The 27750-nt window shown below is 47.1% G+C and overlaps 2 protein-coding genes across 8 annotated transcripts in view; one reads left to right on the top strand and one right to left on the bottom strand.

Annotated features, from left to right (window-relative positions):
* Positions 1 to 24742, top strand: part of cep170aa (centrosomal protein 170Aa) — a 52945-nt gene extending 28203 nt beyond the window's left edge. For 2 of the 7 annotated variants that reach the window (XM_056608731.1, XM_056608732.1), the window contains exons 9-23: positions 2384 to 2533; positions 3028 to 3339; positions 9853 to 10248; positions 10769 to 11058; positions 13237 to 13332; positions 14433 to 14550; positions 14939 to 16465; positions 17101 to 17151; positions 19034 to 19343; positions 19644 to 19875; positions 20344 to 20511; positions 20864 to 20952; positions 21151 to 21244; positions 21355 to 21406; positions 21520 to 24742. In XM_056608731.1, the coding sequence (XP_056464706.1) occupies positions 2384 to 2533; positions 3028 to 3339; positions 9853 to 10248; positions 10769 to 11058; positions 13237 to 13332; positions 14433 to 14550; positions 14939 to 16465; positions 17101 to 17151; positions 19034 to 19343; positions 19644 to 19875; positions 20344 to 20511; positions 20864 to 20952; positions 21151 to 21244; positions 21355 to 21406; positions 21520 to 21863 (4229 nt within the window). In that variant the 3' untranslated portion in view covers positions 21864 to 24742. The remainder of the gene's footprint in view (positions 1 to 2383; positions 2534 to 3027; positions 3340 to 9852; positions 10249 to 10768; positions 11059 to 13236; positions 13333 to 14432; positions 14551 to 14938; positions 16466 to 17100; positions 17152 to 19033; positions 19344 to 19643; positions 19876 to 20343; positions 20512 to 20863; positions 20953 to 21150; positions 21245 to 21354; positions 21407 to 21519) is intronic. The other 5 variants (XM_056608736.1, XM_056608733.1, XM_056608735.1 and 2 more) reach the window with 5 other exon arrangements.
* Positions 24743 to 24897: 155 nt separating this feature from the next.
* Positions 24898 to 26768, bottom strand: hint1 (histidine triad nucleotide binding protein 1). Its single transcript, XM_056608740.1, has 3 exons — positions 26615 to 26768; positions 26207 to 26311; positions 24898 to 25429 (listed from the first exon to the last, which is right to left on the bottom strand). Exons 1-3 carry the CDS (start codon positions 26723 to 26725, stop codon positions 25265 to 25267), a joined length of 381 nt encoding a protein of 126 aa, XP_056464715.1. The 5' UTR covers positions 26726 to 26768; the 3' UTR covers positions 24898 to 25264.
* Between the last annotated feature and the right edge of the window lie 982 nt (positions 26769 to 27750).

Raw genomic sequence — 27750 nt, 5'->3', positions numbered from 1 at the left:
TATAAAGTAAGGCTCTCTCCTCCCTAGTGAATTGACTGTGTGTGTTGTAGGAGCCCCCCCCCCCCCCCCCCCCCTCCCTGGGTATTGTCATGAGGGCTGATTGGGTTACGCCATTGCAAACCCCCCCTCTCTCGCTGACACACTGATACCCTTATTCTAAACTATTAAGCTTTCCCTCAGACTCCACACCGGTGCTCTCACCAGTTAACCTCCGTGGTGGAACTGGTTTAGGTGGTGACTTTTATTTACGTTTGTGTTGTGAAGTGAGATCCAGTCAAATCTCTCCTTGGACTATTTAAAGTGTGCTTTTGTATCGGTGGCTCTTTGGAGGCATCATGCTCCACCACTAGACTTAGCATGCTGTTGCCGTGTTGTTAGATCACAGTCGAGGCGACCGGTAAGTTGCTAAACAAATTGTTTTTGCACAGAATGATTTATTACCGTTATTACTGTTAGTGAAAATACAGAACCTATCTATTTATCTATCTATCTGTCTATCAGTCTATCTTTCTGTCCGTCTGTATCTGTCTGTCTCTCCGTCTGTCTGTCTGTCTGTTGTTCTATCTATATTCAACACTTGTCTCTACAATCTATTAGAGCAGGTCTCATTTGTACATCAGAGTATGCATACATGTATGCATATAGAACCTCATCAGCCTGCGTATGAAGCTAATAACGGCTAATGAAAGTCTCTCATGTTCTCCTCTATCTGAGACCAGGTGTCACATCTGTCCTTACTTCATAGCAGCTTAAGCAGGAACAAGCTTAGGTTGGTGGAAGATGAATCCATAAGGTAGCTTAATCACCTCTCTTATGCAGACAGTGTTGAGAGAGAGCTTAACTTATGACATTTAAATACTGGCTTTCATCACAGACCCCTCAAGAAAAAGATTCCAATGATTAATTGATGAAAGAATTGCATAAACACTGTTTCCCCTAGATTATTTTGTATCAGTGGTGCTGTGAGCTGGTAACCTAGCAATGCTAGGGGGGTCCGGGAGCATGCTCCCCCGTAAGAAAATGTTGAAAAAGAACCCTTTAAATGGTTACTTCTGGAGAGATTTTTTGGGGAGAAATGTACAGATTGAGCTTCCAAATATGACAAAACAACCAACAGAGTCAAGGTATCTGCTGAGACCAGATCATTGTGCAAATATGCTTTGAATTTAGCAGAAACTAAATTCATCTTTATGTGGTAGCTATTTCTTTGATATTTATCATAAATGAATGCAGATTCTTTTTTTTACCTGATTTATTAAAACAAGTAGCTACATGAAGCCAGATCTATTGGCACAAGCTACAAGTGGCCAAATGTTCCCCTTGTAGTTTGTTCTGCAGATCCGTCTTCACCTAAAAGCAAAGCAAATATAAATAGTATTTGTTGTAAATGTGAGAAAGATAATTGCTGTCAACATTGCTTTTCTGGAAAATGACTTGCAATTAAGCTCTATTACACAGACCAAAAAATGTCTGTTACATTTCAGTAAAAGAAGTCCAATCCACATTCTGATCCCAGTAAACAGTTAATGTGTGTCAATATGATTAGCTGCAACTGGTGAGGCTGGAGCTGTAGGTATAGAAATATAACCATCTTCAAATGAAAAACGAATCTGATTGAAAATACCCTTTTCATAGTGCTGAAGTCCCTCTCAAAGTTCACTGTTGAATTTTTATTTTTTTTGCAGTGGTGCTGACAATCAAGCCGCTGCTGAATGCATATAGGGGAAACGCTGCATATATCTAGTATATATTATATGTATATCTATATGTATATGTTTGGCTTAATCTATTCAGTGAATCTAATGTAATTGTGTTACTGGTCTGTTTTCGACCAATTGGTACATGCTCTCCAACACAAGGCAGATGGTGCCTCTAATTTCCTAACGAGTCATTTGTCATTTTTAGATGTGTTTGTGGGTTTGGTTGTCCATATGAACAGATGAGAGAGAATTTAAGTTCATGACCTTTGTGCTAGTGTCTTGAGAAAAAAGACGCTGTGTGTGTGTGTGTGTGTGTGTGTGTGTGTGTGTGTGTGTGTGTGTGTGTGTGTGTGTGTGTGTGTGTGTGTGTGTGTGTGTGTGTGTGTGTGTGTGTGTGTGTGTGTGTGTTGCTCTGTCACGCGACCTAAAGCAGAGCACTGATTCAATGGGACAAATGTGGTCTAAGTTGTACTTTGACCTTTCGTATTATAATGAACCTTGATGTTTAAATATCGTAGGTTACAAAGGGTGTGTGTCACTCAATAAAGATCAGCCCCATTACTGTCATCCTAGTTTATAAGGGGAAAGAGATTCTGCATTGTTTTTATTTAGCGAGTACCTTTCACACATAATAAGGAACACTTACATATGTTTGTGGTTTGGTTGTGTGTTCCTGTCCCCAGACAGCAGAGAGGCGCGTCGGGGGGAGAAGCTCCGAGCCGATGGCCTCCAGGACCCCTGCGGCCTGGACACCCTCACCAAGGAGGGCAAGATGGCCGACAACGGCATCCATGAGATCCCCACCAAGGACACGGAGGGCAGCAACGCTTCAGGTGGAGACCTTCATATACGATCACCGGTCAACCAGACAGGGAACACCCAAGCCCAAAGCACAGGGCACAGGGTGTGTGTGTGTGTGTGTGTGTGTGTGTGTGTGTGTGTGTGTGTGTGTGTGTGTGTGTGTGTGTGTGTGTGTGTGTGTGTGTGTGTGTGTGTGTGTGTGTGTGTGTGTGTGTGTGTGTGTGTGTGTGTGTGTGTGTGTGTGTGTGCTCAGTCACAACAATACGATTCGATTTCTTTGGGGTCGTACAGAAAATACGAACCAAACTTTGCTCTCTGTGTGCACATTAGCCCCGCACATTTAATAAAACATGAAATAAGGTAAATGTTTTGGTTTATGTGTCACTTTTCCATATCCGAGCAGTTGGTCTCTCTTTTGGTATTCCCATCATCAACTATGCTGGCCGTTGATAAAGTTTCACTCAGTCATGTCACTCATAAGCATCAATTGCACTCAATCTGACCAATCACAACCTCTGCTCCACAGCTCAAGGCCACGCCTCCTTCACCATAGAGTTCGACAGCACCTCCCCGGGGAAGGTGACCATCAAGGACCACGTGGCCCGCTGCACGCCCGACCACCCCCGCTCCTCCCGCTCCAAGAAGAGTGGTGCGGGGAGCGGGGGAGGCGGAGGGGGGCGGGACCTCAGCACCCTTCAGGTGGCCATGATGGCGTCGGAGAGCAAGGTGGCTGATTGGCTGGCGCAGAATGACCCCACCATGGTGCGCAGGGAGTCCACCGAGGAGGACAGCAAGAGCATCAAGAGCGACGTGCCCGTGAACCTCAGCAGACTGAAAGGTAGCCGCCGCTTCCTGTGTTCTGCTGGTTATTCTCGCTTCCCTTTTGTGGAGTAAAGGCGTTTCCCCTCCGTGGGAGAGGTGACACCAACTTTATTGCTATTATGTACAACAAACCTAACAAACTTTTTCCTTTTATATTTATTCAATTTGTTCAGCTAATTATAGGTATATCATTTTTATATCAGTGTATTTAAATATTTGCTATTTGCTATTTAATGGTTTGTTGTCCACCTAAAAAAACAATCATTATGCAGACTTGGCACACATAAAGCTGGTTTAAAAAGCTAAAGCTAATAATAAGTACTGCTAAGAGTTGATGGTTTTTGTAGCTGGTAATGGACCATTCCCTGGCCTAGCCAATATGCTTTGCTAATATGCCTATTAGCTGATGCATGAATATTTTTGTCTAGCATTTATGTTTCCCATTACAAGGGAAGAGAAGTGAGAGTTAATGTGCGTTGGGGTGCATTGGCCGACGGTTCGTTGGCCAAATATCTCAGATCGACTATGTGAGAGGGCGTCCAATCATGTGTATGCTAAAAAATGCTCAAGCATTTGTGAGCCCCTGGCCCATGGACATGAGGCACCGCCTGGGTTAGAGGACTCTGTGTGATAAACACAAGAATGAACCAAGAAGACTCCTGCTGTTGTACAAATGCAGATATTTGATATATGGTGTGTGCTGGGTATTTTTAACGGGAGAGATATCAGAGTAGCGCTATAGCTTTCTGTCTGACAGCAGTCTGTCCTTCTACAAGCATCCCATCGCTCTGATCTTGCGCAGTGCACACTTCCCAGTGGTTTGATATTCAAGTACCAAATATGATGCTGCCATCAGAAATTCTACTCCCTCAACACCCCTCCCTCTACTCCCTTTTTGACACCAGCTGTGGTAGTAATACCCAATCCAGAGGATTAGCAGCTAACAGAAATGACTGGTAAAACCCAAATCTCCTTCCCTGACAGCATGCGGTGACAGTGGCTTAGCACAAAGAGCGCAGCGGGTTATTACTGCCATGTGCTACCTTCAGCGCGGGCGTCAATACAAATACGTACACACACACACACCTCTCTAATTCACTCATACACACACTAACATGCCTATTTTCACACACATACACACTCACCAACACACACACACATACACATGTCTCTAATACAGTACTACACACATACTAACATGCCTCTTTTCACACACACACACACACACACACACACACACACACACACACACACACACACACACACACACACACACACACACACACACACACACACACACACACACACACACACACACACACACACACACGTACACAGCTTTACTTCCCCATGTAAAGCCCTGTCGCACTGTTTTTGTATCGGACACTGAGTTTGGAGCATTGTGTGGGCGTGGCAAATGAAAAACACAAAAAAACACGCACACACTGTGCATGCTTCTCTCACAGCATGTGTTTCTCTGCTATCTTGTCTCCTTTGTTCCCCCCTGCCCCCCCTGTTACCTGCCATCTGTCAACTGCTGACTACACCGCTGCTTTTGCCAGGAGTTGCAGTGAGGGTAGCGGGCTAGTAGCAGCTTTAGGCTAGGCAGCCCACTGCAGAACTGCAGCAAGGTAGAGAGGGGAAGTGAGCTGGAGGCTGAGCCCTTCCGCACACGTGCCGCTGCACACCACATACTGGAAGTGGCTTAATTAAATGGGGAGCAAATTTATGACTTTCATGACAGGGGGTGTTTGTGTTAGTGTGTTTGTATGTGTGTCCTGTCTGTCAACAGACAGACAGGAGATGATGGAAATAGATGGAGATCTATTCGCTCTGCAGACGGTACCTGCTCGCTCAACGTGTGTCAAGTGGCTGGATGGATGGTCTCACTGCTCTAATGTATGTCCCGGGAGCAGCAGACACAGCAGTCCTCTTGGTGGAAGGTGGGACGTCCTCTCCCCTGGAGGAGATGAAGGACAATGGAGAGAGTGTGGAAAGAGGGGATAAATAAGAAGGAAAATAATTGAAGATAATAGGTGGGTCTAAGAACGATATGGAGGATGAAGGATAGTGCTGGGAAGGGATGGCTGGATGAAGGGCATATCTCAAGGGTAACTCCATGGCTGGGTGGCTACAGAAGTATGTTGGGTATATAAGGTGTTTGTGTAGGTTAATGTATTCAGTTTGACTGGTATGTCTTAGGCATGGCCAATAGTTTAATATGTCAGGACAAACGGAAGGAAAGACCTGTGTCCGCCACATTGCGGTAAAAGACCAAATCGGGAGGGGGCTGTCTGTTAGATTGTTGTCATAGCACCAGCGATGTCGGGGCAGAGTTAGAGAGCGACTTCGGAGGGACGGAGCAGCGATGTGTCGGGGCTTCGTATAAATAGGAGTAGAGACCTGAAAGTTCTGTATGAAAGTGTATACCATCAGTGTCTGTGAATAGTAGTCTATTTTGGCAGAGGTACGGTGTGTGCTGCTATGCAGTGGCTGTGTGTGTGTGCGTGTGTGTGTGTGTGTGTGTGTGTGTATATGTATGCATTTTTCCAGTGTGTTTCTGCAAAAACCATTGTGTTGGCTGTAATTTGTGCCAGCTGAGACATTCTGCGCAGTGAGAGGGGAGAAGTGCAGAGCGTGTGAGCCGGAGAGGACTGGGGAACATACGCTGGGTGTGTCAGATCAACACTCGCGCTAAAGAGAGAGCGAGAGAGAGAGAGAGAGAGAGAGCGCGAGAGAGAGAGCGAGGGGTAGAGTCGACACATGGTGTGAACAGCGAACAGTCAAACAGGGGCAGAGCAATCTTATGACCTGCAAGCATTTCCCACAGACAGGCTTTCAGGTGAGTGCTTTTGCTCGTTGCTATGGGAACCAGTATTGAGGACTGATCTAGGATGCTGCATCGGTTAAAACGGTCGGAATATGACATGGGATGGAGCCTGTGTGTGTTGGTCCTCAGGGAGGCGATGTGGATTGGTAATGTCAGCATAGGAAGGTGTTTTCTGTGTGGAGGTGAAACTGCGCTAGAGCTGGCGGCACCTTCATGTCTTTAATTGCTGTTGAACTGTCAGCATCTGACACGGTCTACCTACCAGTTAGAGCGCTGCCGTTGTCTTCATCAGACATTGGGATCACAATTTATCTTTGCATGTAGCCATTTTCTATCCTGTGTGTTGTCAGGTATGAACACGCAGACTCTTTATAAATGGGATGTGCGCCTATTTTATTGTGAAGCAGTGTGCCTTTCTCTATGCTCTCAATGCTTTCTCTTTGCTATTGAGTGCAATAAATGTAGTATTCTCTCTGTTTTGCTGTGTGCGTGTGTGTTATCTGTTTGGGTTTGTAAATAACAAGCACATATATGTTCATGTGTGCTGTGGTCTCTGTGCTTGACCCGTGTGTTTGCATTAGTTTTTGCCGTGTGCGTGTGTGCATGTGTTGCTGGCAGATGCCAGGGCTGGCAGCCTGACTGTGCAATTGTGCATCATCGTACTGGTGCTGGGGGGGCCGAGGCACTGGGCCCTCATAGACACCTCTGTTCTCTTCTGGACGGCCAACAGAGCCTTTGTCTGCAGAACACAGCATGGGAGTAATGCCTCTGCTTCTGTTGTTGTTGTTGTTGTTTTTGTTGTTGTCGATGTTTCGTTATTCAGTATACATTGTGCCATGAATTGAACATGGCATTATTCAATTCAACATGCAACATGAAATAATTAAACATCCACAACGACTCACGAAAGGGAGGTTAGTATGTGTAGAATGAGGCCAAGAGATCAGGCAAATCACTGCAATGATTCAGGAGATCAGGCAAATCACTGCAATGATTCAAGAGATCAGGCAAATCCCTGCAATGATTCAGGAGATCAGGCAAATCACTGCAATGATTCTGGAGATCAGGCAAATCACTGCAATGATTCAGGAGATTAGCCAAATCACTGCAATGATTCAGGAGATCGGGCAAATCACTACAATGATCAATCATCGTTGTTTTATTTGTCATAAATTGCAGTTACAAATACCATGAATATAATGTTTGTGTGATGTTGATAGGTCAGCCCAGCCTATCAACATGTGTCAATGGGCTGTGCCTCTTATAGTGCCTCTTATAATGCCTCTCATAGTGCCTCTCATAGTGCTTCTCATAGTGCCTCCATGGTAGCCTGGCTATTACCAAACCAAGCCAATAGTAGATTGCACGTTGGTCTGAGGAAGCTGCCGTCATTTTCTTCAGCTCAAGAGGCGTGATCAACTGACTCTGTATGCGATTGGCAGCTTGCCCTCGCTTCCCTGTCGTCATTGTGTTAAACCAGCCAATAGCGCGCCAAGGGGGAAAGGCAACTTGGCTCCCGCAAAAACATCTCGGAAGCAGAAAGAAACGTATCGCTCTTCACCAGACCCTTGTGAATGGGCGGGGCTACCCAGGCTACCTCCATGGTGCTTTTCATAGTGCCTCTCATAGTTGACGACACCCACCCTCCCGGCAAGTCCCTCAGCCCTCCGTCTCTTACTCTATATCACCCCCCCCTATCCCCTAACCCACCAACACACTGCTACCCTTTCTTCCAACACAGTCACACACATACAACCAGCAACTGGCATACACACTGACACTCATCAACAACACCCAACCCAACCCAACCCCCCATCTACCCTACTTCTTTCACTCCACCCCCCATCTCCTCTCTCCCCTCTGCCAGTGGAGCAGGGAGGGCTGGTGTGGTGGGTGGCATGTCTCTGGGTGAGTAGCAACGCACACTCTGTACTGCGGCGATCCCTGTGCAGCAGGACTAGGTGGTGCTAACTCAGGCTCAGACTGATGAGGTGCAGAAGGCCTAGGGTGGCCATGGTTGGTAAGTTTGGCTGCCTGTGCTATTAAGTTGATGTTTGGGGTTTTTCACTGCGCTAGATTGTTGATTGGTTTATGGTTAAAGGATCAGGAGCATGCTGCTGTCTTTGTGCACTGCTGCTGTGCTTAGTGTTTGTCTTATTTTTCATTTTTTTGAAAAGCGTTATCTTTGTTGCTCTTGTGCCATTACTCCTGTCTTCTTTCCCGAACCCTGCAAAGACCTGGCCGTAGGGCGGCATGGTGAAAGATGAAGATGCCTTAGAACCTAAGTGCCTTCAGACAATAGTGCCTTCAGACCGTTGTGCCTTCAGACCGTTGTGCCTTTTATACCTTAGTGCCTTAAAGGCAAGCCCAGACTGGACCGAAAATCCGTGTTGGTGAGAAAATCGGCGTCGGTGACATGAGTCTATTTGGTGTGGTCGCTCAAATCGGCCACGTCGGCTTTCATTTCAGCCGATTCAACATGTGCAATCGGACATTCGAGTCGGTCATTCTTTTACCATTCTGATTGGTGGAGGGCTAGCAGCTTGACTAGCCAATCAGTGAAGCCCGAAAGTGAGGATGGTAAACATACCAGATAAACAGTGTAATCGAAGAAGAGGACCTGCTACTTCCGGTTTTCGTGTTTTTTGGCCCACAATACAGATTAGCGCCGCCTGTTGTTTTGGAGACATTACATCTCGCGCAAGCGTGGAACGTACGGCGTCGGCTGTAATCCCGTGGGTGCGTAGCGCCCATGTCGGCGTTCGAGTCGGCCAGATTAAATAGCCCGACTTCATTTACCGACGCGAATCGGGCAGTTGGTCCGGTGTGTGGTTGGCTTAAGACCTTAGTGCCTTAAGACCTTAGTGCCTTAAGACTGTAGTGCCTTAAGACCTTAGTGCCTTAAGACCTTAGTACCTTAAAACTGTAGTGCCTTAAGACCTTAGTGCCTTAAGACTGTACTGCCTTAAGACTGTAGTGCCTTAAGACCTTAGTGCCTTAAGACCTTAGTGCCTTAAGACTGTAGTGCCTTATGACCTTAGTGCCTTAAGACTGTATTGCCTTAAGACCTTAGTGCCTTAAGACCTTAGTGCCTTAAGACCTTAGCCAAGAGTTACAGCAAAAGTTTATTTGTTCAAGCATTGTCCTTCACACCATATCAAACAAAGGAATCTGAAAGCATTATTAAACGGTTGATGTTGTTGTCGCCCCATTACTTGGAAACAAATCTGCCAATCTGCATTTGAATAAAGTCTTATACACTGTCCCAGCAGTGTATAGGAAGAATTGTGTCCTGGATCTTTGTTTGAGATCAATGTTTTTTATAAAGTCTCATTATTATTGTGAATTTCTTATTTCTAATCTGATCATTTTAATAACTGTTACTACTCGTAGACCAGGGGATAGATGCAGTGACATAAAGTTGAATCAAAAAGGACGGACACTGGGTTTAATATTGGAGGATTCCTTGGAATAAAGAACAAGCATGAGGTCGGTCAGGGAAGCTTCATCACAGTGGGAGCCGGGTTCAAAATAATAAACAAAAGCCAACAAAAGGTCAAAAACAAAACCTCACACAAACATCAGAATGTAACAGTTATAATCTCTCTCTCTCTCTCTCTCTCTCTCTCTCTCTCTCTCTCTCTCTCTCTCTCTCTCTCTCTCTCTCTCTCTCTCTCTCTCTCTCTCTCTCTCTCACAGGCAGCAAGCATGAGGACGGCACCCAGAGTGACTCCGAGAATGGCGTGGGCCTTCGCTTCGCCAACCGCCGCCACGCCCTCGAGGAGCGTCTAAGGGCCGCGCATGAGAAGGGGGGAGGGGGAGGAGCCAGCAGTGGGGGAGGAGGTGGGGGAGGAGGCTCGTTGGGGAGCAGCGCACTCAGCGGCGGCGCCCGGACGCCGGGAGGACGCACCTCCTTTATGATCGAGTTCATCGACGAGGAGAACCCACGCAAGCGCCGCTCGTACTCGTTTTCCCAGAGTGCACCGCTGCTGCCGGGAGGAGTGGGCGGGGAAGGCCTGTGCCCCCAGCCGCCGTCCCACCCCAAGGTGTTCAGCATCTCCACCTCCGCCACCATTAACAGCTCCGGGGACTCGGGTGAGCTGGGGGGGCATTTCCTCATACACAGAGATGTCTTTTGGTTGCAATGCTGTGTGTGACGGGGATGTCGTCTTCTTGTGGTGTTTAAGTCTTCATGTGAAGTAACTTGACACCCGTAACGTCTGAACAACTCAACAGCTGAGTAAACTGAAGGATCAAAGGTTATACTCTCCAATAGAGCCGTCGCTTTTCACTTTTCATCATTATGGGATAAACTCCGGTGTCGCTCCTCACGCCTGTGTTGGATCTGCTCCTTTTATGTACCAGCGCACGGGTAACAGACTTAACTAGTGAAGAGAATTCCACTGTTCGCACTCCGGTACGTCAAAGAAGCAGACCCCACGCGGTGCATGAGTGACCCCTGTGTGTTTGTCTGATGACGCCTCTGTGAAAAGGCTCTAGTCTGATGTTGAGCAGCAACAGCAGTCAGCATCGCCCATCAGACAACCATCAACGCGTGAGTTTAACATAAGGGAACGTTTGCCCGGTTGTAACTCCTCCCATAATATCATTGTAGGTAAGGGCCCCACGCCCATCTCAGCCACGGTGACCGCGGGGGCCCCCACGGCGGCCCGCGCGCTGCTCAAGCAGCGGTCCGAGGACCTCAGCATCGGCCGCAGCTCGGTCAGCACGGGGCTCCAGACGGGCAGCCCCACCACCCCTAGCGAGGACGCCTCGGCCCTGGGACGAGGGGAGGGCACGGAGGGGGCGCTGCCGGAGGACGACCACAGCGACAAGGGCACCTACACCATCGAGCTGGAGAACCGCAACCCGGAGGAGGAGGAGGCCCGGCGCATGATAGACAAGGTTGGGACCGTAGATAAGGTGTCTGGGTCTGTTATGGTAAGGGAGGGTCATTCTTTGTAGCGTTCATTGCAGCGCAATGCAATTTCCGTTCTCTTAAGTCCTATGAGCTGAGTACGACAGTTAACAGTCCCCAGAGCAAGACGAATATGAAAATGATAAGAGCCACCGTAAAGATTAGGAGAATAAATATGGAAGTCCATCCATATATCTCGCCTCTCGCCACTCAACCCATGTCACTGATATGGATATCGCTCCCTTCAAAGCATGCGTCTCGCCCTCTACTTGTTCCAGAACACAGCTACATTCTGGAACATGTCTGTCTCGTGCCCTTTCACACATGGCCTGGCAATGATAGAAAAGAGGCGGCCAAGGTACAGTCGAGCGGAACATGCCAAATAAGAATTCTCCCTTTTATATGTAAAGCGCTTTACAGGGCTTGAAAAGCGTGATAGAAATGCAATAAATTATTATTATTAATTTTGTTCTGGATTTTGGTTCCATAACATTGATTTAATATTCTAATAGTGTATTGATTCTGTGGTAGCTCTGTGGAAGACGTAAAAAAATAAAATAATAATAATAATTCTAAACAAATTTGTCCACATTAAAAGTTTTCTTCAACGCATAGAAAGATTCCATCTAGATCTGTCTGTCGCAATCCACTCATTCTCCTTACTCTTTCATTTCTTCACAATTTCATTTGATTAAGTAAACCAATTGAGGATGCTAAGCAACATGCTAACAGGCTAGTTGCAAGCACAAGGTTAACACACTCCCCTTCAGCACCTGCTTGCTCTGTACTTCCACAACCACGCAGCATGCCTTCGGGAGCCCATTGTGTTGTGACCACTGAGAACCACGCAAGACCACCCCCCCCCCCCCCGCCCAGCCCTCCTCCAGCTCTCCCCGCCTCAGTCTCCATTGGCTGAACACCACCTTCCCTGCCTTGTGCCATTGAAGCAGCTACTAATGCTGGGTAAAGAGCCTGTTGGGAGCAGCTCCATCAAGTGCTATAACCTCTTCCATCAAACAAGTCTCTGGGGAGACTGGTGAGAGAAAAAACCAAAAAACAAGACAACCTTTTATTCCTAATGCCTCCACTCTAGTGTGGCACTCCACATACACACGACTGGCCTGGAAAGTGAGCGGGGGGGGGTGAGGATTTGTCAGCAGGAAGGACTAAAAGCTGTTGGTTAAAGAGGCATCTTTAACCAACACTCATCCACAGAAGTGGGGACTAGGGATTCAAACGCCTGGTTTTAGAGTGGGAAAACCAACATGACTGAATTAATTCAGGGTTTTACAGGAGGGGTTTTTATCTGTGTTTTCTGATTAATGCTTTCTAAATGCAGGAAGCTGGGAGGTTCTCTTGAGAGAAGATGATGGCAAATAAAATGTGAAATGAAAAGCTTTGCCATTTGTAAAAGCACCTGATGAGGCCATGCATCCGTTAAGATTATAATATACTTTCAAACCAACAGTTGAGTTAACGCTGTCGTCTTAAAAAGTAATGATGAGGTAATTACTGGTTGAGTTTCTCCCAGCCGTTAGTCTCTGTAAAAGACACTTCAGGCAGGGTGTATTGTTATGCTAATACCAGTAATCTAGTGACACGCTAATTGGCACTCTGCTCAGATTCGTTCCCACTTCCGTCTCCGAGCCTGCTTTTGTACTTGTTCTATTTGTACAAGTGTGTGTGTGTGTGTGTGTGTGTGTGTGTGTGTGTGTGTGTGTGTGTGTGTGTGTGTGTGTGTGTGTGTGTGTGTGTGTGTGTGTGTGTGCGACTTTGCATGCACAAATATAGACATGTGTGTGTGTGTGTGTGTGTGTGTGTGTGTGTGTGTGTGTGTGTGTGTGTGTGTGTGTGTGTGTGTGTGTGTGTGTGTGTGTGTGTGTGTGTGTGTGTGTGTGTGTGTGTCTGTGTCTGTGTGTGCGACTTTGCATGCACAAGTATAGACACGTGTGTGTGTGTGTGTGTGTGTGTGTGTGTGTGTGTGTGTGTGTGTGTGTGTGTGTGTGTGTGTGTGTGTGTGTGTGTGTGTGTGTGTGTGTGTGTGTGTGTGTGCCACTATACATTCTAAATAAAATAAGATACAACCAAATGGGAATGAAGAATGACAAGCTGTTTAGAGTTTTAAGTGCAATAATATCTGTTTGATTGTTTGTTGACCCACACAGGTGTTTGGTGTTGACCAGAATCAGAACCCAGAATCGTCTATATCCGCTGACCATAAGGGAGGAGGTGGCAAGGAAATAGGAGACCCAGGGAAGGAGGTGAGAAACTAACACCGCCTATCAGTTACTATCAGGGAGGGGGAAATACCAGGATCACAAAGTCCGGCAGGATTCAGAGTAAGTCATCTGGATTTGCTTATTGGGAGGTCAACCCTGAGGAGTGATATCCGCTTGGTTTGGTCTATGGGTGAGGCAGAAATACATTTCTCTTTCAAAACCTAGAATCTTTGACTTCCTCCCCATCAAGCACAAACACGTGGAGGTTTGTGCTATTTTACTGGCCATATGAATATGAACGTGTGTGTGTGTGTGTGTGTGTGTGTGTGTGTGTGTGTGTGTGTGTGTGTGTGTGTGTGTGTGTGTGTGTGTGTGTGTGTGTGTGTGTGTGTGTGTGTGTGTGTGTGTGTGTTAGGGGTTGGGAGGGGGGGGGAGGGGGGATTTCACGGTTGGTTGGCTAATGAGAGTCAGTCACAGTCACTCCCAATGCCTTGATCACTCCTTGCTTCTTTAGAGGAGTGGGTCGGTCCACCCAGAGAATGACCTACATCACACAGAGATGAGGGAGGGGGGGAGAGACACACTTTCCTCTGGAGATCTTTGCTCTGACACAGGCCAGGGAGAGGGAGGAGGACACTGCGTGTGTTTCTGTGTGTGTGTGTGTGTGTGTGTGTGTGTGTGTGTGTGTGTGTGTGTGTGTGTGTGTGTGTGTGTGTGTGTGTGTGTGTGTGTGTGTGTGTGTGTGTGTGTGTGTGTGTGTGTGTGTGTGTGTGTGTGTGTGTTTCTGTCTGTCCACTGAAATCAGCAGAATCTTTTCAACTGTTGGTTGAGGTAAAGGGTGTGACTTCAGTGTAGCTGTTCGATCCAGAGTTGTTTTGTTTGATTAGATTCGATTTTTTTTGCTTTAGATTGTCCTATGGAGATATTCAAATGTAAAGTTGAATGAGAGTCACATGTTTGATTTTCATTCGAACATCCAGTAACTGAAGGACTTGAGACTTTTAGATTCAAGTTGGGATTGTATGTGGCTCTACTCGTGGATGTGTCCAGGTCCTTGTAGTCCTTCCTGTTAGGTCACACAGTAATAACAGTTTCTCCCTACCGCAATCTTTCCTTAACCTCGTCCTCTGCCCGCCCCTCAGGCACTCATTGGTGACTCGAGCTGGGTGTCCCAGTGGGCCAGTGTAGCCGCCAATCAAACCAGGACGGACCCAGAGGGCTCGGGAGCCGAGACGCCGGCGTTCCTCCACAAGGAGAGAGGTATGGAGCCCTGGCCACCTTCAGGTTTAGACATCATTCAAGGTTGTTCAATGAGTGACAGCCAGCCATAACCAAGAGTTGAGGGATGACAAATAGGTGATCAAGGGAACTACATCCTCAAAGCGCGGTAAGGCTGATGTTGAATTAATATTAGTTTAGATTAGCATTTCCTAACGTCAAGCCTTTAAGTCGGTCAGGAAAACCCAAAGAGGAGCAGAAAGTCAAATGTGTGAGAATGCATACACACGATAAATCTTCCTTTGAATATGAAGAGCATAATCATAACAATAATATGAAATAACAAGGTGTTAAATCTGTAAAAAACAATCTAAATTCCAGAATGGCTAAAGCGCCGGGGATTTCACTGAGACGTGTCTGTGTCTTGCAGAAGCCTCCAGTAAACGCAGGACCCTCCCCCTGCTCCCGTTGGACGAGGCACGCTCTAAATCGGCCACCAAAGCCCCGGGGCTGAGGTCGGAGATCGGGGAGAAGCAGGACACGGAGCTCCAGGAGAAGGAGAGCCACATGGAGCACCAGGGAGACGGCCAGTCCCACACTCCCATGGAGGAGGGCGGGATGGAGGGCAAGGGGAAACCAAGCTCCGCCCCCTCCGCTCCCAGGAACGCCCCCGGGAGCGCCGAACGGAGGAAGCGGTCGGAGGAGAGGAAGGGAGGAGGAGGCGGGGCGGAGGGCGGGGAGCTGAAGTCGGGGAAGCCTCTGCTGCGGCAGGGCAGCTTCACCATCGAGAAGCCCAGCGCCAACGTGCCCGCCGAGCTCATCCCGCACATCAACCGGGGCCACGAGCGCAGCGACTCCACGGGCAGCATGGACACGGCCACGCTGCTCAAGGACACGGAGGCGGTCATGGCCTTCCTGGAGGCCAAGCTCAGGGACGAGAACAAGCTGGACCAGAAGGGCGCCAAGAGCGGCGGCTCGGCCAAGGCCTCCTCCGCCTACCACGCCTCCCGGACCGGCTCCATCTCGCCGGAGTCGGATGTGGACACGGCCAGCACGGCCAGCCAGGCGGCCGGGGAGGCAGACCGCAGGGCCCTGGCGGCCGGCGCCCTGAAGCAGCGCCGCTCGCTCAGCAGCATGCACCGCGAGAAGAGCAACGTGAGCGCCTCGTCCAAGGCGGGCGCCGTCAGCGCCAGCGCCCGCGAGCGCCTGGAGAGGAAGACTAAGAGCCGACCGTCAGAGGCCACGGGCCGCGGGGACGCCCGGCGCCCGGCGCCCCCGCCCGCCTCCTCCAGGGGCCGCCAGCCCTCGCTGGACCTCACCGACGACGACCAGACCTCCTTCCCCATCTCCGACATCCTGTCCTCGGACCAGGAGAGCTATTCGGCGCCCGGGTTCGGCAGCTACCGCCGCCGCGGCTCCCACCTGTCGGCCGACGACCTCCTGCACCCCGGCGCGGGCGCGTCGGCCAAGGGCTCGGCCAAGGCGGGCCGCAGCCTGCAGGCCGCCACCGCCGCCTCCCTGGGGAAGCAGGCGGCGCTGCCCACGCCGCGGCCCACCCGGGCCTCGCTGCTGCGCCGCGCGCGCCTGGGCGACACCTCCGACACGGACCTGGCCGACGCCGACCGGGTGTCGGTGGCCTCGGAGGTGTCCACCACCAGCTCCACCTCCAAGCCCCCCTCGGGGCGCAAGGGCCCGTCCCGGCTGGACATGCTGGCCCAGCCCCGCAGGCACCGCCTGGGCTCCATCTCGGCCCGCAGCGACTCGGAGTGCACCGTGGGCCGGGGCTCCATCTCCTCGTCCTCGCGTCTGTCGGCGGAGACGGCACTGCGCCTGGGCCTGCGCTCCTCCACGCCCACGGAGAGCCGCCTCACGCCCAGGATGAGGGCCAACAGCGTGTCCAAGCTCACCGAGACCAAGGGCAAGACGCAGGCCACGTCGGGCTACTGCTCCCCCACAGGTGAGACTCGCTGCTGTGTGTTAAGTTTTACAATGTACAAACAAATGTTTCATAACCTTATAAGAACGTATTCTAAGACCTAGGCCTGTATATTGTAGGTTCTTTCTTTCTCATAGAGAATGGTCAGGCCAGTTCTCACACCAATAACTCAAAGGTTAGACTGTGGAGGTACCGAACCACATACTGTATGCTTTTCAAAGAGGTGTCATCGTAGGACAAAACACAGGGGTCGTTCATAGCAGTGACTATGGGTCTGCTCTTTTTTGTACCAGGGTTGGAGAATAAATGGTACTAGCTGGTTCATAAAGGTAGCAGACCCATGTTGGTGTTATGAGTGACACCTGTGTTTGTCCTACAAAGGCGCTTCCCTGGGAAAATGGTCTATTAGCTTTTTGTTTGTTCAGTAGATGAACAACAATACGTTTTATCATATATAAATGCAGCGTGTCATTCCTAGACTATTACTAGTTGATGTGTTCAGAAATTATTTGGCCTGTCCTCAGCTTTACAATTGAGTATTAGTAGTAGTGTTTGTGTTGTCTCATGTAGGTAGTGTATAAATCTGATATGCCATCCATGTCTTGACATATTCCATTGTGTTGTGACAACATTGTGCGTTGGTTTCCATCATCTAGACAGCCCTCAGCCTGACCCTGAGGGTGGTGCTACTGACGAGGCACACATGGGTACTGTACCGAACTGCAGAGCCTCCCATAGGAGTGTGTGTGTGTGTGTGTGTCTGTGTGTCAGGTCTGGGTCACAAAAATGGAATTACATATAATGTCAATAGAAAATTGGAAATTATTTACCAAGGTATGGCAGCATAATTAAGAATTGACTTGATCAAAGTACAGTTACTTGAATCATAATCAAGTAACTGTTGATTATGATTTTGACGATAGATACTGCCCATTACTGAGCTGACCTTTTGAATGTCAACACCAGCATAGTGACCCAGCCCTGGTGCTTGTTGCTGTGGTTTCTTTCATCAATCCATATAATCAAATGATGACACAAACGCCCTTAACCCTATTACTATTAACTGTTTCTACCATAATCGTTTGTTTAAAAATTGCACGCAACAATGTTATGATGCAGACTGACATTAATCCCATTATGTTTGGAAAGACTGAACATTTCCTGAGTCTGTCTTGTTCGACATTGACATGAATGGCTTGGGATCTGCTTTTAGGTGGCAGGTTTGTTAACCAGCTTCTGTTAAATGTGCCATCATAATGGCTGCTGCTACCTCATTTTTTTTTTTTTTTATGTTTTCTCAAGAAAAAGACAATGCTGGATAGAAATATTTTTTAATGGTTTGTGGTGTAGTCAGATGTACCTACTAGACCAGGAGATTTAATCCTGTAAATTACTTACTGCAAGAAGCATTACTAAATATTTAAATAAAACCTCTTTCCCACTGGAGAAAAAAACCCTCTAACAGCATCTAAAATCAAGCTTTTCTCTTTAGTGGGAAAGGTTACTATTACCGACTCACTGGTTGTTATCGGCTCCTGCTCCGATCGGCGGTGATAGAAAAATGACAGCCGGGGACACATTTATTTTGGCCCTTTTTCCGGTTCGATGCCGTGACGCGAGTTTGATGTTCCAGGTGCGTCGTAGATAAGGAACAACATGCTAGAGCCATGTAGATGAGGAACAACATGCTAGAGCCATGTAGATGAGGAACAACATGCTAGAGCCATGTTGTTCCTCATATTGTGAGAGAGAGAGAGAGAGAGAGAGAGAGAGAGAGAGAGAGAGAGAGAGAGAGAGAGAGAGAGAGAGAGAGAGAGAGGGAGAGAGGGAGAGAGAGAGAGAGAGAGAGAGAGAGAGAGAGAGAGAGAGAGAGAGAGAGAGAGAGAGAGAGAGAGAGAGAGAGAGAGAGAGAGAGAGAGAGAGAGAGAGAGAGAGAGGAGGAGAGGAGGGAGGGAGGAGGGAGGAGGGAGGAGGGAGGAGAGAGGAGAGAGAGAGAGAGAGAGAGAGAGAGAGAGAGAGAGAGAGAGAGAGAGAGAGAGGGGGAGAGGGGGAGGGAGGGAGAGAGAGAGAGAGAGAGAGAGAGGGAGGGAGGGAGAGAGACAGAGAGAGAGAGAGAGAGAGAGAGAGAGAGAATACGGAGACAGGCACTGTGAGAGACACCGCGATATACAACAACATAGCCATGTCCGAATGAGTCGCTGCCGAGTTTGAAAGAAAGAAGTTACCACCGTAACTTGTGCACTGGCCTCTACGGTGCCCTGTACTGTTTACTCACCCGGTTCTCAGGCACGTTTGTGAAGTACCACACGAGAAGATAAACCGAAAAGCGTACTCATCTACTTGCAATGGGAACGGACTCAATCGCCTTTTTCTAGCGGGTTCTCCAGGGTTTAAAACCTACACATAAGTGCTCATTTTTGTGGAATACATTATTATCTTTTGTCTGCATACCAGGTGTTTAAATGATCTGTTCAAATCTGGCACATCACGTTACTGTTGATTTCATTGACTGGATGATCAGCGAGGATGCTGAAGGGAAATTCTGCAGAGAGCACTGACTGATGGCTGATGTTGTCTCCCCCCATTTAGTGTCCAGCAGCAGTCGGTGGAGGCGCCTGCCCCCAGAGTATGGCTCCACCTCGGAGGAGGAGTTTGGCTCCAACCGCAACACCAACCCCAAGCATGGAGGCCGCGCCCACCTGCGGCCGCACCACCCGGTCTTACACCGGGGCTCCGCCTCCAGGCTGACATCTGCCGGGTCCAACCCCACCTCCACCACCGCGGGCGGGGCCGGCTCCGGCCTAGTGTCCAGTCCTGGAGGGGTGGTGATGAAGCACCGCATGAGGGAGCAAGACGAGTACATCCGGGACTGGACTGCCCACAGCGAGGAGATCGCCAGGTACGACCAACTGCACTGTCGTTCTGTCCTTTGATTGGTTGATCAATAATGATTTTGGTTCCGGGTAATCATTTTAGTTAACATTTCAGGACTTCTATTTATTAATACAATTAGAATATTACTCAAGTATGTTATTAGTCGTTACTCGATTAATTGTAGTACCTTTTGTCTGTGGGTCATATTAAAAGTTGTAGCTTTAGTAGGCCCTCTACAAGGCATAGCATGTGTATTTTGATCTTTGATTCATGCGTGCATGTTCCTGTCCCTGTGCTGATGCCATCCCTGTGTGCCGGTTAACAGGTTATTCCCCTGTGTGCGCAGGATCAGCCAGGATCTGGCCAAAGACTTGGCGATCCTGGCGCGGGAGATCCACGACGTGGCGGGCGAGATCGACTCGGTCAGCTCCTCCGGCACGGCGCCCAGCACCACGGCCAGCACCGCCGCCACCACCCCGGGGTCGGCCATCGACACGCGGGAAGAGGTAGGCCCCGCTCGGCCCGCGCAGCCGGACGTAGAGAGGAGCAGCAGAAAGGTGCCAGGGCTTTTTTCTACTCCACTTCCTTCGTCCGCCGCCGCTGAGCGCCCCCCGTGTCATTCCCTCATCGCCGCCCCCTTGAGGCCGCAGGGGCAATGACGAGACGGCGAGCCCTGGCCTCGCTCTCTGTGGTCTTAATTTGCGCTTCATTTTTCCCGTTTCTAATGTTTCCGATTTTTATTTCCTATCTCCTTTCTTATGTTTTCTGATTTTGGATTGTTGTTTTTTTGCCATGAAAGAGAGTGGGTATTCATCTGAATATTTGATGAAATATCAGACTGAATGAGCTAGGAGCCTTTTAACGTTAAAGGACTTACTTTTAAACGTTTTAATCTAAACCCGCACATAACATTCCCAGCATCTCGATCTTTAACTAATTAATCATATCTGAAATAAGTTTATTTTATATTTCAATCTCTTCAATCTCTTTCAATCTCCGCCCTCCGTCTCCTCGTCTGTCCGCAGCTGGTGGATCGGGTGTTTGACGAGAGTCTGAACTTCAGGAAGATCCCTCCTGTGATAACGCCCAATAAGGCGCCAGAGATCAACGGCAAGCCGGTGGAGCTACGCCCCCGCGCCCCTGACACTCTGGAGCCCAGAGCCCTGCGGAGACGCACCTGGAACAGAGAGGAGGTAAGGGAGGAGGAGGACGTAAGGGGGGAAAAAGAATAATGGGTGTGGGGGTCACATCTCCTCCACTACCATTGAGGGTTAGGAAGTTAAACTTGTCCAATGATGATTCGGTGGCCGTGTTAGAGATGGGGCCAGGACACCGGGGTTGGCCCCCCTACTCTTGCAACGAGTGCCTTGAGCAAGAACCAAAGGGAGTCAGGACCTCATTCTAACATGTTTTAATGATCATATAGTATATCTGTATGGCTAGTTATTTTAGGGTTATTTTATGTAATAACTGATGTTGATGACGCGTCCAGGTCTATTGTTTCTGAACCTATAATTAAGTGCTGAGTTTCTTGTGCCCGTGCAGGCTGTGCTGGACAGTCTGCTCATCACGTCTGTGACACAGCTCTCCTCCAAGATAAGGCAGTCTGTGGACAAGACCGCTGGCAAGATCAGGTACATCCTACCTCACGTCATCTTCAAGCATTCGTTCAAATTATTATTTGGGCCGCAACGTTATTTCTGACCAAGTTGGTTATTTTCGCCTTTTACATGAAAGGATACATTTATATTTGTTCTTAGAAGGTTATGAAACATTTGTTTGTATATTGTAGAACTTAACACATTGTATGCATTTTGTACATTTGCTACCAGAATTTTATTCAAGGATAAAGAGAGGAACTGGGAGGAAATTGAGAGCAAACTGAAGTCTGACACAGATATCCCACACCTGAAAACCGCCAACAAGGTAAGAAGCTGTACATTTAAAAGGATGGAATAAAGTCATTCACTCTTCATGAGGGGGGAATGGTTTAGAGCAGTGAGTTGATTGTTTGTTTTCTCTCCCGTTCTGCGCAGGAATTCTCTTCTATTCTGCTTGAGCTGAAACGGGTGGAGAAACAGCTTCAAGGTACACTAAATGAACAGCAAGCACACACATATATATATTATATATATATATAGGTTATATATCAAATATATGAAATATAACATACCCCATGTATATCTCTCTCTCTCTCTCAGTGATCGACGCGATGGTGGACCCAGACGGCAGTCTGGACGGCCTGGCCAGCCTGGGGCTGACCAGCCCTACGGCCGCCACCAAGCCCCTGGCCGCCAAGCCCCCGCCCCCCTCCAGCAGCACCCCCAGCGCCGGGCCACACCCCCCCATCCCAGGCTCCCTCCCTGAGATCATGCCAAAGCCTGTTGTGCCGTCCGCCCCCACCAAGAGCCAGGCTGTGTCCGGGGGGCCCCAGCATGAACCAGCCAGGGGCCTGAGCGTGGTGGGGGCCATGGGAGCCGGGATCGGGGGGCCGCCATATGGACGCATCCGGCCCAGCGGAGAGGAGGCCATAGCTCAGAAGTGAGCGTGATTATCTTCCGATCAAAGGGAACCGCGGGGATCCCCTTTCACACTCATACACAGACAACTGTGGTAAACCAGCCCAACGTTTAATACCAGTTAAAGCAGAATCTACCTGGGACTGGATTGATCAACACATGAGTTCACTTACAACCCCTTCATATGTGCTAACTGGCCAACTTAATGCCTAGTCGTACGGCACAACAACTCTGCACGGCCAAACGGGGCAGAGCATGTTCCAGGGGTCTCCTATGTGCTCCTCCACATTACTCTCCCGTTTCCGGACAAGACGTCCACAACTTGCCTTAAAGCACACCGGCCTCAGTCGATCCTGATGATCCATTCCGCTCAAACACAAACCACACGACAATATCAAACTCACTTGCAATATAAGATACTCTTATACATTGTTCAAATATAGTATTCGGTATGTTTTGCGTTATAACAGCAGTCTGCAGTAAAACAATATGTATATTCTTGCTGCCTCAACAAGTGCCCAATGAGATACAAAGCCAAACATATTCCAAACCAGACACGCTATCCTCTGAAAACGCTCTGGTAATGTGGGAGCCATATGGATGTCATTCATATGTGGTTCCCTCTGCCACACATTTCATTTATGTATATGAATCTCGCTACGAATTACTCTCGCTACTCGCAACTCCTCCGTCCATCTCTTGAAGAACAGACTTTGCTGAAGCGGATTGTATCATCTCTCCGAACCCCATCCCTCTTGTGTTCATCGTCCCGAGTCTCCTTACCGCTATGTGAAGGAAATTCTAAAGGAGAACTTGACTTGGTCCCTCCCTAGTAGCATGTACAGAACTGAATGCAAAATTTCCTCTATGGATGTTAGTGTCGTTTTTTTTATATGTATGGATTTGAAAGAAGGAAAAAATCTTTAGGAAACTAACGATGGGTCTAATTTGTTCATACATGTCAACTACCAAAGCTAACTAGTCGTAGCATAAAAACATTTGTGAATGTTTTTTTTCTATTCCCTCCATGTTGTATTTGTGCAGAAGCCCAGGAATTTGTAGTTGAAAATGGCACTTTCTTTTTGTCAATTACTTTTCTTCTGATGTACAAATATTCGGCAAGAAAGACTTAAAACTCGTCTCGATAGATCTGTTATTATGTCCTGAAGAACATATCGAGGTTTAAGCAGATGTCTTAGTCTATGTGACACGGATGACAGCATTTTGATAATCAGCGCCCTTAAGTCTCAATCTACGGTACATCCCAGAAGTGTCCTATCATTTCCAATTGGAGTTTTTTACTACTTTGTAAAATGTTTTACTTTGAAAGGGCCAGTTTGGAATGTGATCTTTCAACATAATTCCTTCTAATATTTAGATACTGTATAACAAACCAATAACCATAACATTAGCTTTTAAATGCATTGACTGACAATGAATCTGAATTCAGCAATATCTTCAAATGTTTTTTAACAGTATAACCATCTACTTCAGCACTGGGATACTTCAGTGCTGAGCCACAGAAAACTGCTGGAATGTCTGGTTTAACGGTACAAACATTTTTCAAAACACACACAGGGCAGCTTTCACAAGGCTCTCGTTTCAGAGTTTGAAAATGCCTTTGATGGAACATCACTTCATAATTATTGAACATGGAGTTCATCTGATGGCGCATATTTCTTTGAATGCCAATTTTTAACAGCGTAAAGTTGCATAGTTCATCTTACACAGAGAGAGAAAGCTCCTATGTGAGTCCTACTGCAGAATTATGCACAAAGGCAGGGTTGAAACATGGCTGCTTTACTTCTTGTTTTTGGGGAACTACACATTTTCTAAGCCTCTATTTATCGTATAGTCTTTGTTCTAGATTAAGCTGATTTAACAGTGTATTAGTACTTAGATAACTTGCCAATAGTGGATTTAGGTACCAAAATACATAGTGTTCCTTTTCTCCTCGCTATACTGTACTGTAACTGTACAATGTTTTAAAACCAAGTGCTAGAGTTAACAATTCAATGGCATTGGTAACAAATGAGGAAAGAATGTTCTTGTCAAATAGGTCATTTCTGTTGTTTTGCACTTTTCTGTACATTATTTTGTTGTGCTTAATTTTGCTAAGAGCAGTACAAAGTGGTGCGAGGCACTTGTCAAGTCACAGGTATTCTGATTGTCCTATGGTCTTGTCTCCATGAAACCACTGTCTTTTCAAACAAATCTGTTCTTGCTATTTTTGTGCCCTATTTTATCAAAAGATCATGGGGCGATTGTGAATACTTGGTACATGTTTATTTTTCATGTTTAAGTTTACATGTCTTATCATTTCTTATCATTTTTGTTTCAAAAGAACCCCAACAATTTATTTATTTGTTCTTTATTTTGTTCATGTCGACTTTGTGTTTGGTATTGTGTGTTCTATACATTTGTTACTTATTGTTAATAAAGCAAGACCTATTTGGAATAGGGTTTTTATTCCCATTGTGTTGGATTATGCACTATATGCACAGCAATGGTTCATAAAATAAGTGGGAGTGAAGCGTGGGTTAGTTCTGCTTTGAGACTTAACCTATTAGGTCTAACCTAGACCCCGCCTAGGCTCCACCCCATCACTGAATATTGTGCACCCCATCATCGAGCTGATCCTGTCTGATTAACCAGCAAAGTTTCAACGTACCACTTTCCTACCTGCCATTCATTCAATTAAAATGGTGGTGCCCTCTGGGACCTAGCAAAATAAACTAAATAAACCGACAACACAAAACATTCCACTCAATTGACCAAGCAGGTTAAATAGAGGTGACATTACGGGGATACCAGCATCCACTTTTGGACAAAATCGTTTCCAAAAGGTGGTTATGGGAATAACATGCATGTATATACGACAACTGATACGACAGATGAAAATAGGCTTAAAACTATAACCCCATGGCACTACATGATATATCAGAATGAGCTACATGAGCTCTATGATGCTGCTAGAGCTCATGTAGCCAGGGCCCGGGCAGGCTAGCTCAGGTATAGCCCCCTTTTCAGTATATAACGGCAATCGCATAACAGTAAAAATGCACCCAATGTCTTAAGCACATGTTCTACAATGCTTTAATTAAAGTAGGTTTACATAAGTTATTATGAAAACATTTTACATAATAAACGCAAAGTATATATATAAAAAATGACAATGCATTATTGTGAAGTACATTTATACAACCATAAACAGTGATATATAATTTCTCTAAACTACAGATCATACAAAATAAACAGACGGCATCAGTTTAGTGCATTTTATTGAACAACTAGTGATTTTTCATTTCATGCCAGTTCTCTTAGACCCATTTCAGACTAAATCAAACAACACTGGATACAACCCAGCACAGACTCTTTGAGAGGGGTGCCACCGCGGTGATGGCTCTGGGAGTGGGAGACTGGGCAGTTAGCCGGGGGGCCAGGACATCTGGCGCCCACCCATGACATGAAGGTGAATGTGGTAGACCGACTGGGCGCCATCGGGCCCGTCGTTCAGCACCACCCTGAAGCCTTTAGCCAGCCCCAGCTGGGCCGCGCACTTCTTCGCCACAAGCATCAAGTGGCCCAGCAACTGTGGAGACACACAGGGTATCAAGCTTCAATGTAGGCGTCACACCAAACGGAACTAATAAACATTTCCGAGCAGCATAGTAGCTCCTACAGTCAAAATGAAAGAATGCCATTTAATTGAAAGAGCTCCATCTATTGGCTGTAGATGGAACTGAAACAGGGACCACATCAGTACTGCAGTCCTTCAACAGAGACGCCAACTCTCAGCATAAAGCCTGATGACCCTCATCACACCCTCTCAGGCCACTCCTCCGATCACATATATTTACGACTTGGAGACTGCTTTGAATACATACATACAGCCAGACCCAGACAACTTTAATCGGTAACATAGATTTTGAATGTCATATATTGAGATTCTAGCTAAATATGAACTATATAAACCACATATTGCCTAATAACTGTAGGACCTAAGCCTGTTTAGGTGCGGTCTGGATCAATAAGTCCCAGACCTGGTGGTCAATGGTGATCATTGACCTTATCCCTCTGGTTGCCAAAAAACTACTTTTTCAATTGTTGGGGTAAGGATGAGAAGCTGGGAAATGGCTGCAATAGTCCTGCTTCTTTACTTGAAGTATAGTCATGAATAAACAGAAGTCTGCTGTGTGCGGGCCCCAAAATAATGTGCCCAACTCTCAATGAAATCTCACTCCCAGTCTGAAAAGCCCTGTTCATACAGGATTTAAATATTATGTTACCATAGTTATTTCAGCAAAGCATGACCTTATCAAGCATATAAATACAAGAACACTAGTCCATCTGGATGAGCGGTACTTACTGCAGCATCGCCATCCGCAGCTTGGGACAGCTGAGTTATGGGCTTCTTCGGGACCACCAGAAAGTGAGTAGGTGCCTGAGCAGCGATGTCTGGGAAGGCTATGCACTGAAAAACAAGCAGTAGAGACATCAGACAAGGCCAAGTAATGTTAAGTAAAAGACAGGTTCACATTTCTACTGACAGTCATTGCAGAGATAGGCTGACGTTATACTGTAAATTCGTGGTCAAATAAACATTTTGGAGACTTACATTAGATGAGAAATTGGAGTATGATGCAATGCAATGCAATACATTATGGAATAGGTCATTTGGTATTCTACAGACACTTAATAACACCTCAGGTGCAAAGATAAAGGCTACTATGTATGCAGAGCTGGCCTAACGTTACGTTGCAACAATAACACTTGCCTGTTCATCTTCATATATAAGAGTTGCAGGAATCTCCTTGCGGATTATCTTTCCAAAGATCGTATCTCCACCTGGCAGGGCAGCCTGCGACTTCACTATTTCGTCCGCCATGGTGGTCGAGACGAGAGCGTCAGCGCAGCACTACTGCCCACTTATGATCAGAGTTGCCAGATTGGGCGGGCCAGATTTCCCGCCCAATGTGGCAACACTGGCTGCAGTGCTCTGCAGCAGGCGTTGCCAGATTGGGTGGGAAATCAGGCCCAAACTGGCAACACTACTTAGGGTCTTGGGAGCTGTAACGTGCATACCGACTGCTATTGGTAGATTCATGCCCGAGCATTTGGAAGCGTGTTCAGTGATTGGCTGCTGGCTCTGGTTTCGCTTTCCAACACGGAAGTGAGCTAAATAAGTCAACATGCCCGGCTGCGTTCCAATAACCAATACTATCATACTATTCAGTATGGCAGAAAAATATTGAGTATGACATAGGAGAATGCAGTTCGCCAAAACTACCAGGATGTTGAAATCAGCGAAGTCACCTGTAGTGTGTCCCAATTGTATGTATACTACAGTATGGACTACAAGTAAAAATAAAAAGTGCTTGTAGTAGGCCTACGTAGTACTGCAGGAAAAAAGGGGCTGCGTTCCAAATATCATATTTTTTAAGCGTTGCAGCCATAGATATATAACTAGATGCCTCGTCCACGGTGCTGGCCAATGGAGTCGAACGTCACCACTGGCGGCCATCTTACCACAGTAAGCTGCTCACCAATAACATTGTGCTGGTATTGATTAATGTACTTTTAAAATAACCATAACATGCTCAATTTTCAACCGATTTTCAAACAGCAAACGGGTTGGTTTTCTTAAAAAACGTCAGAGATGTAGGTATGACAGTATATACTTATGAATAGTTGTTAGGTTCTAAGAAAAATAGAATAATGTTCTAAAATAGGTACAAGATTTCCCTTTACAAATATACATCAAGAAAGGCTGCACGTTGAAATCCCCACCCTGTACAAAGATGTATGTAATTATAACCATGTGTTTTCATATGAAATGAACATTAAACAGAACAGAAAGGTGAAGTAAATACACACATGCACAAGGTATTCATGTTATTTATGTTAAATCAA

Source organism: Gadus chalcogrammus, chromosome 15, assembly GCF_026213295.1.
Source record: "Gadus chalcogrammus isolate NIFS_2021 chromosome 15, NIFS_Gcha_1.0, whole genome shotgun sequence".
NCBI classification, from domain to species: domain Eukaryota; kingdom Metazoa; phylum Chordata; class Actinopteri; order Gadiformes; family Gadidae; genus Gadus; species Gadus chalcogrammus.
The sequence above is the reverse complement of the archived record's forward strand: the minus strand, read 5'-3'. Positions and strand labels throughout refer to the sequence as shown.

What these genes read in the sequence shown, in the direction of transcription:
- hint1 (XM_056608740.1), bottom strand. Translation starts at nt 26,725, where the DNA reads ATGGCGGACGAAATAGTGAAGTCGCAGGCTGCCCTGCCAGGTGGAGAT. An exon ending in TTATATATGAAGATGAACAG is followed by an intron (nt 26,312 to 26,614) that starts GCAAGTGTTATT and finishes CTTGTTTTTCAG; the next exon opens with TGCATAGCCTTCCCAGACAT. An exon ending in CTGCGGATGGCGATGCTGCA is followed by an intron (nt 25,430 to 26,206) that starts GTAAGTACCGCT and finishes GTGTCTCCACAG; the next exon opens with TTGCTGGGCCACTTGATGCT.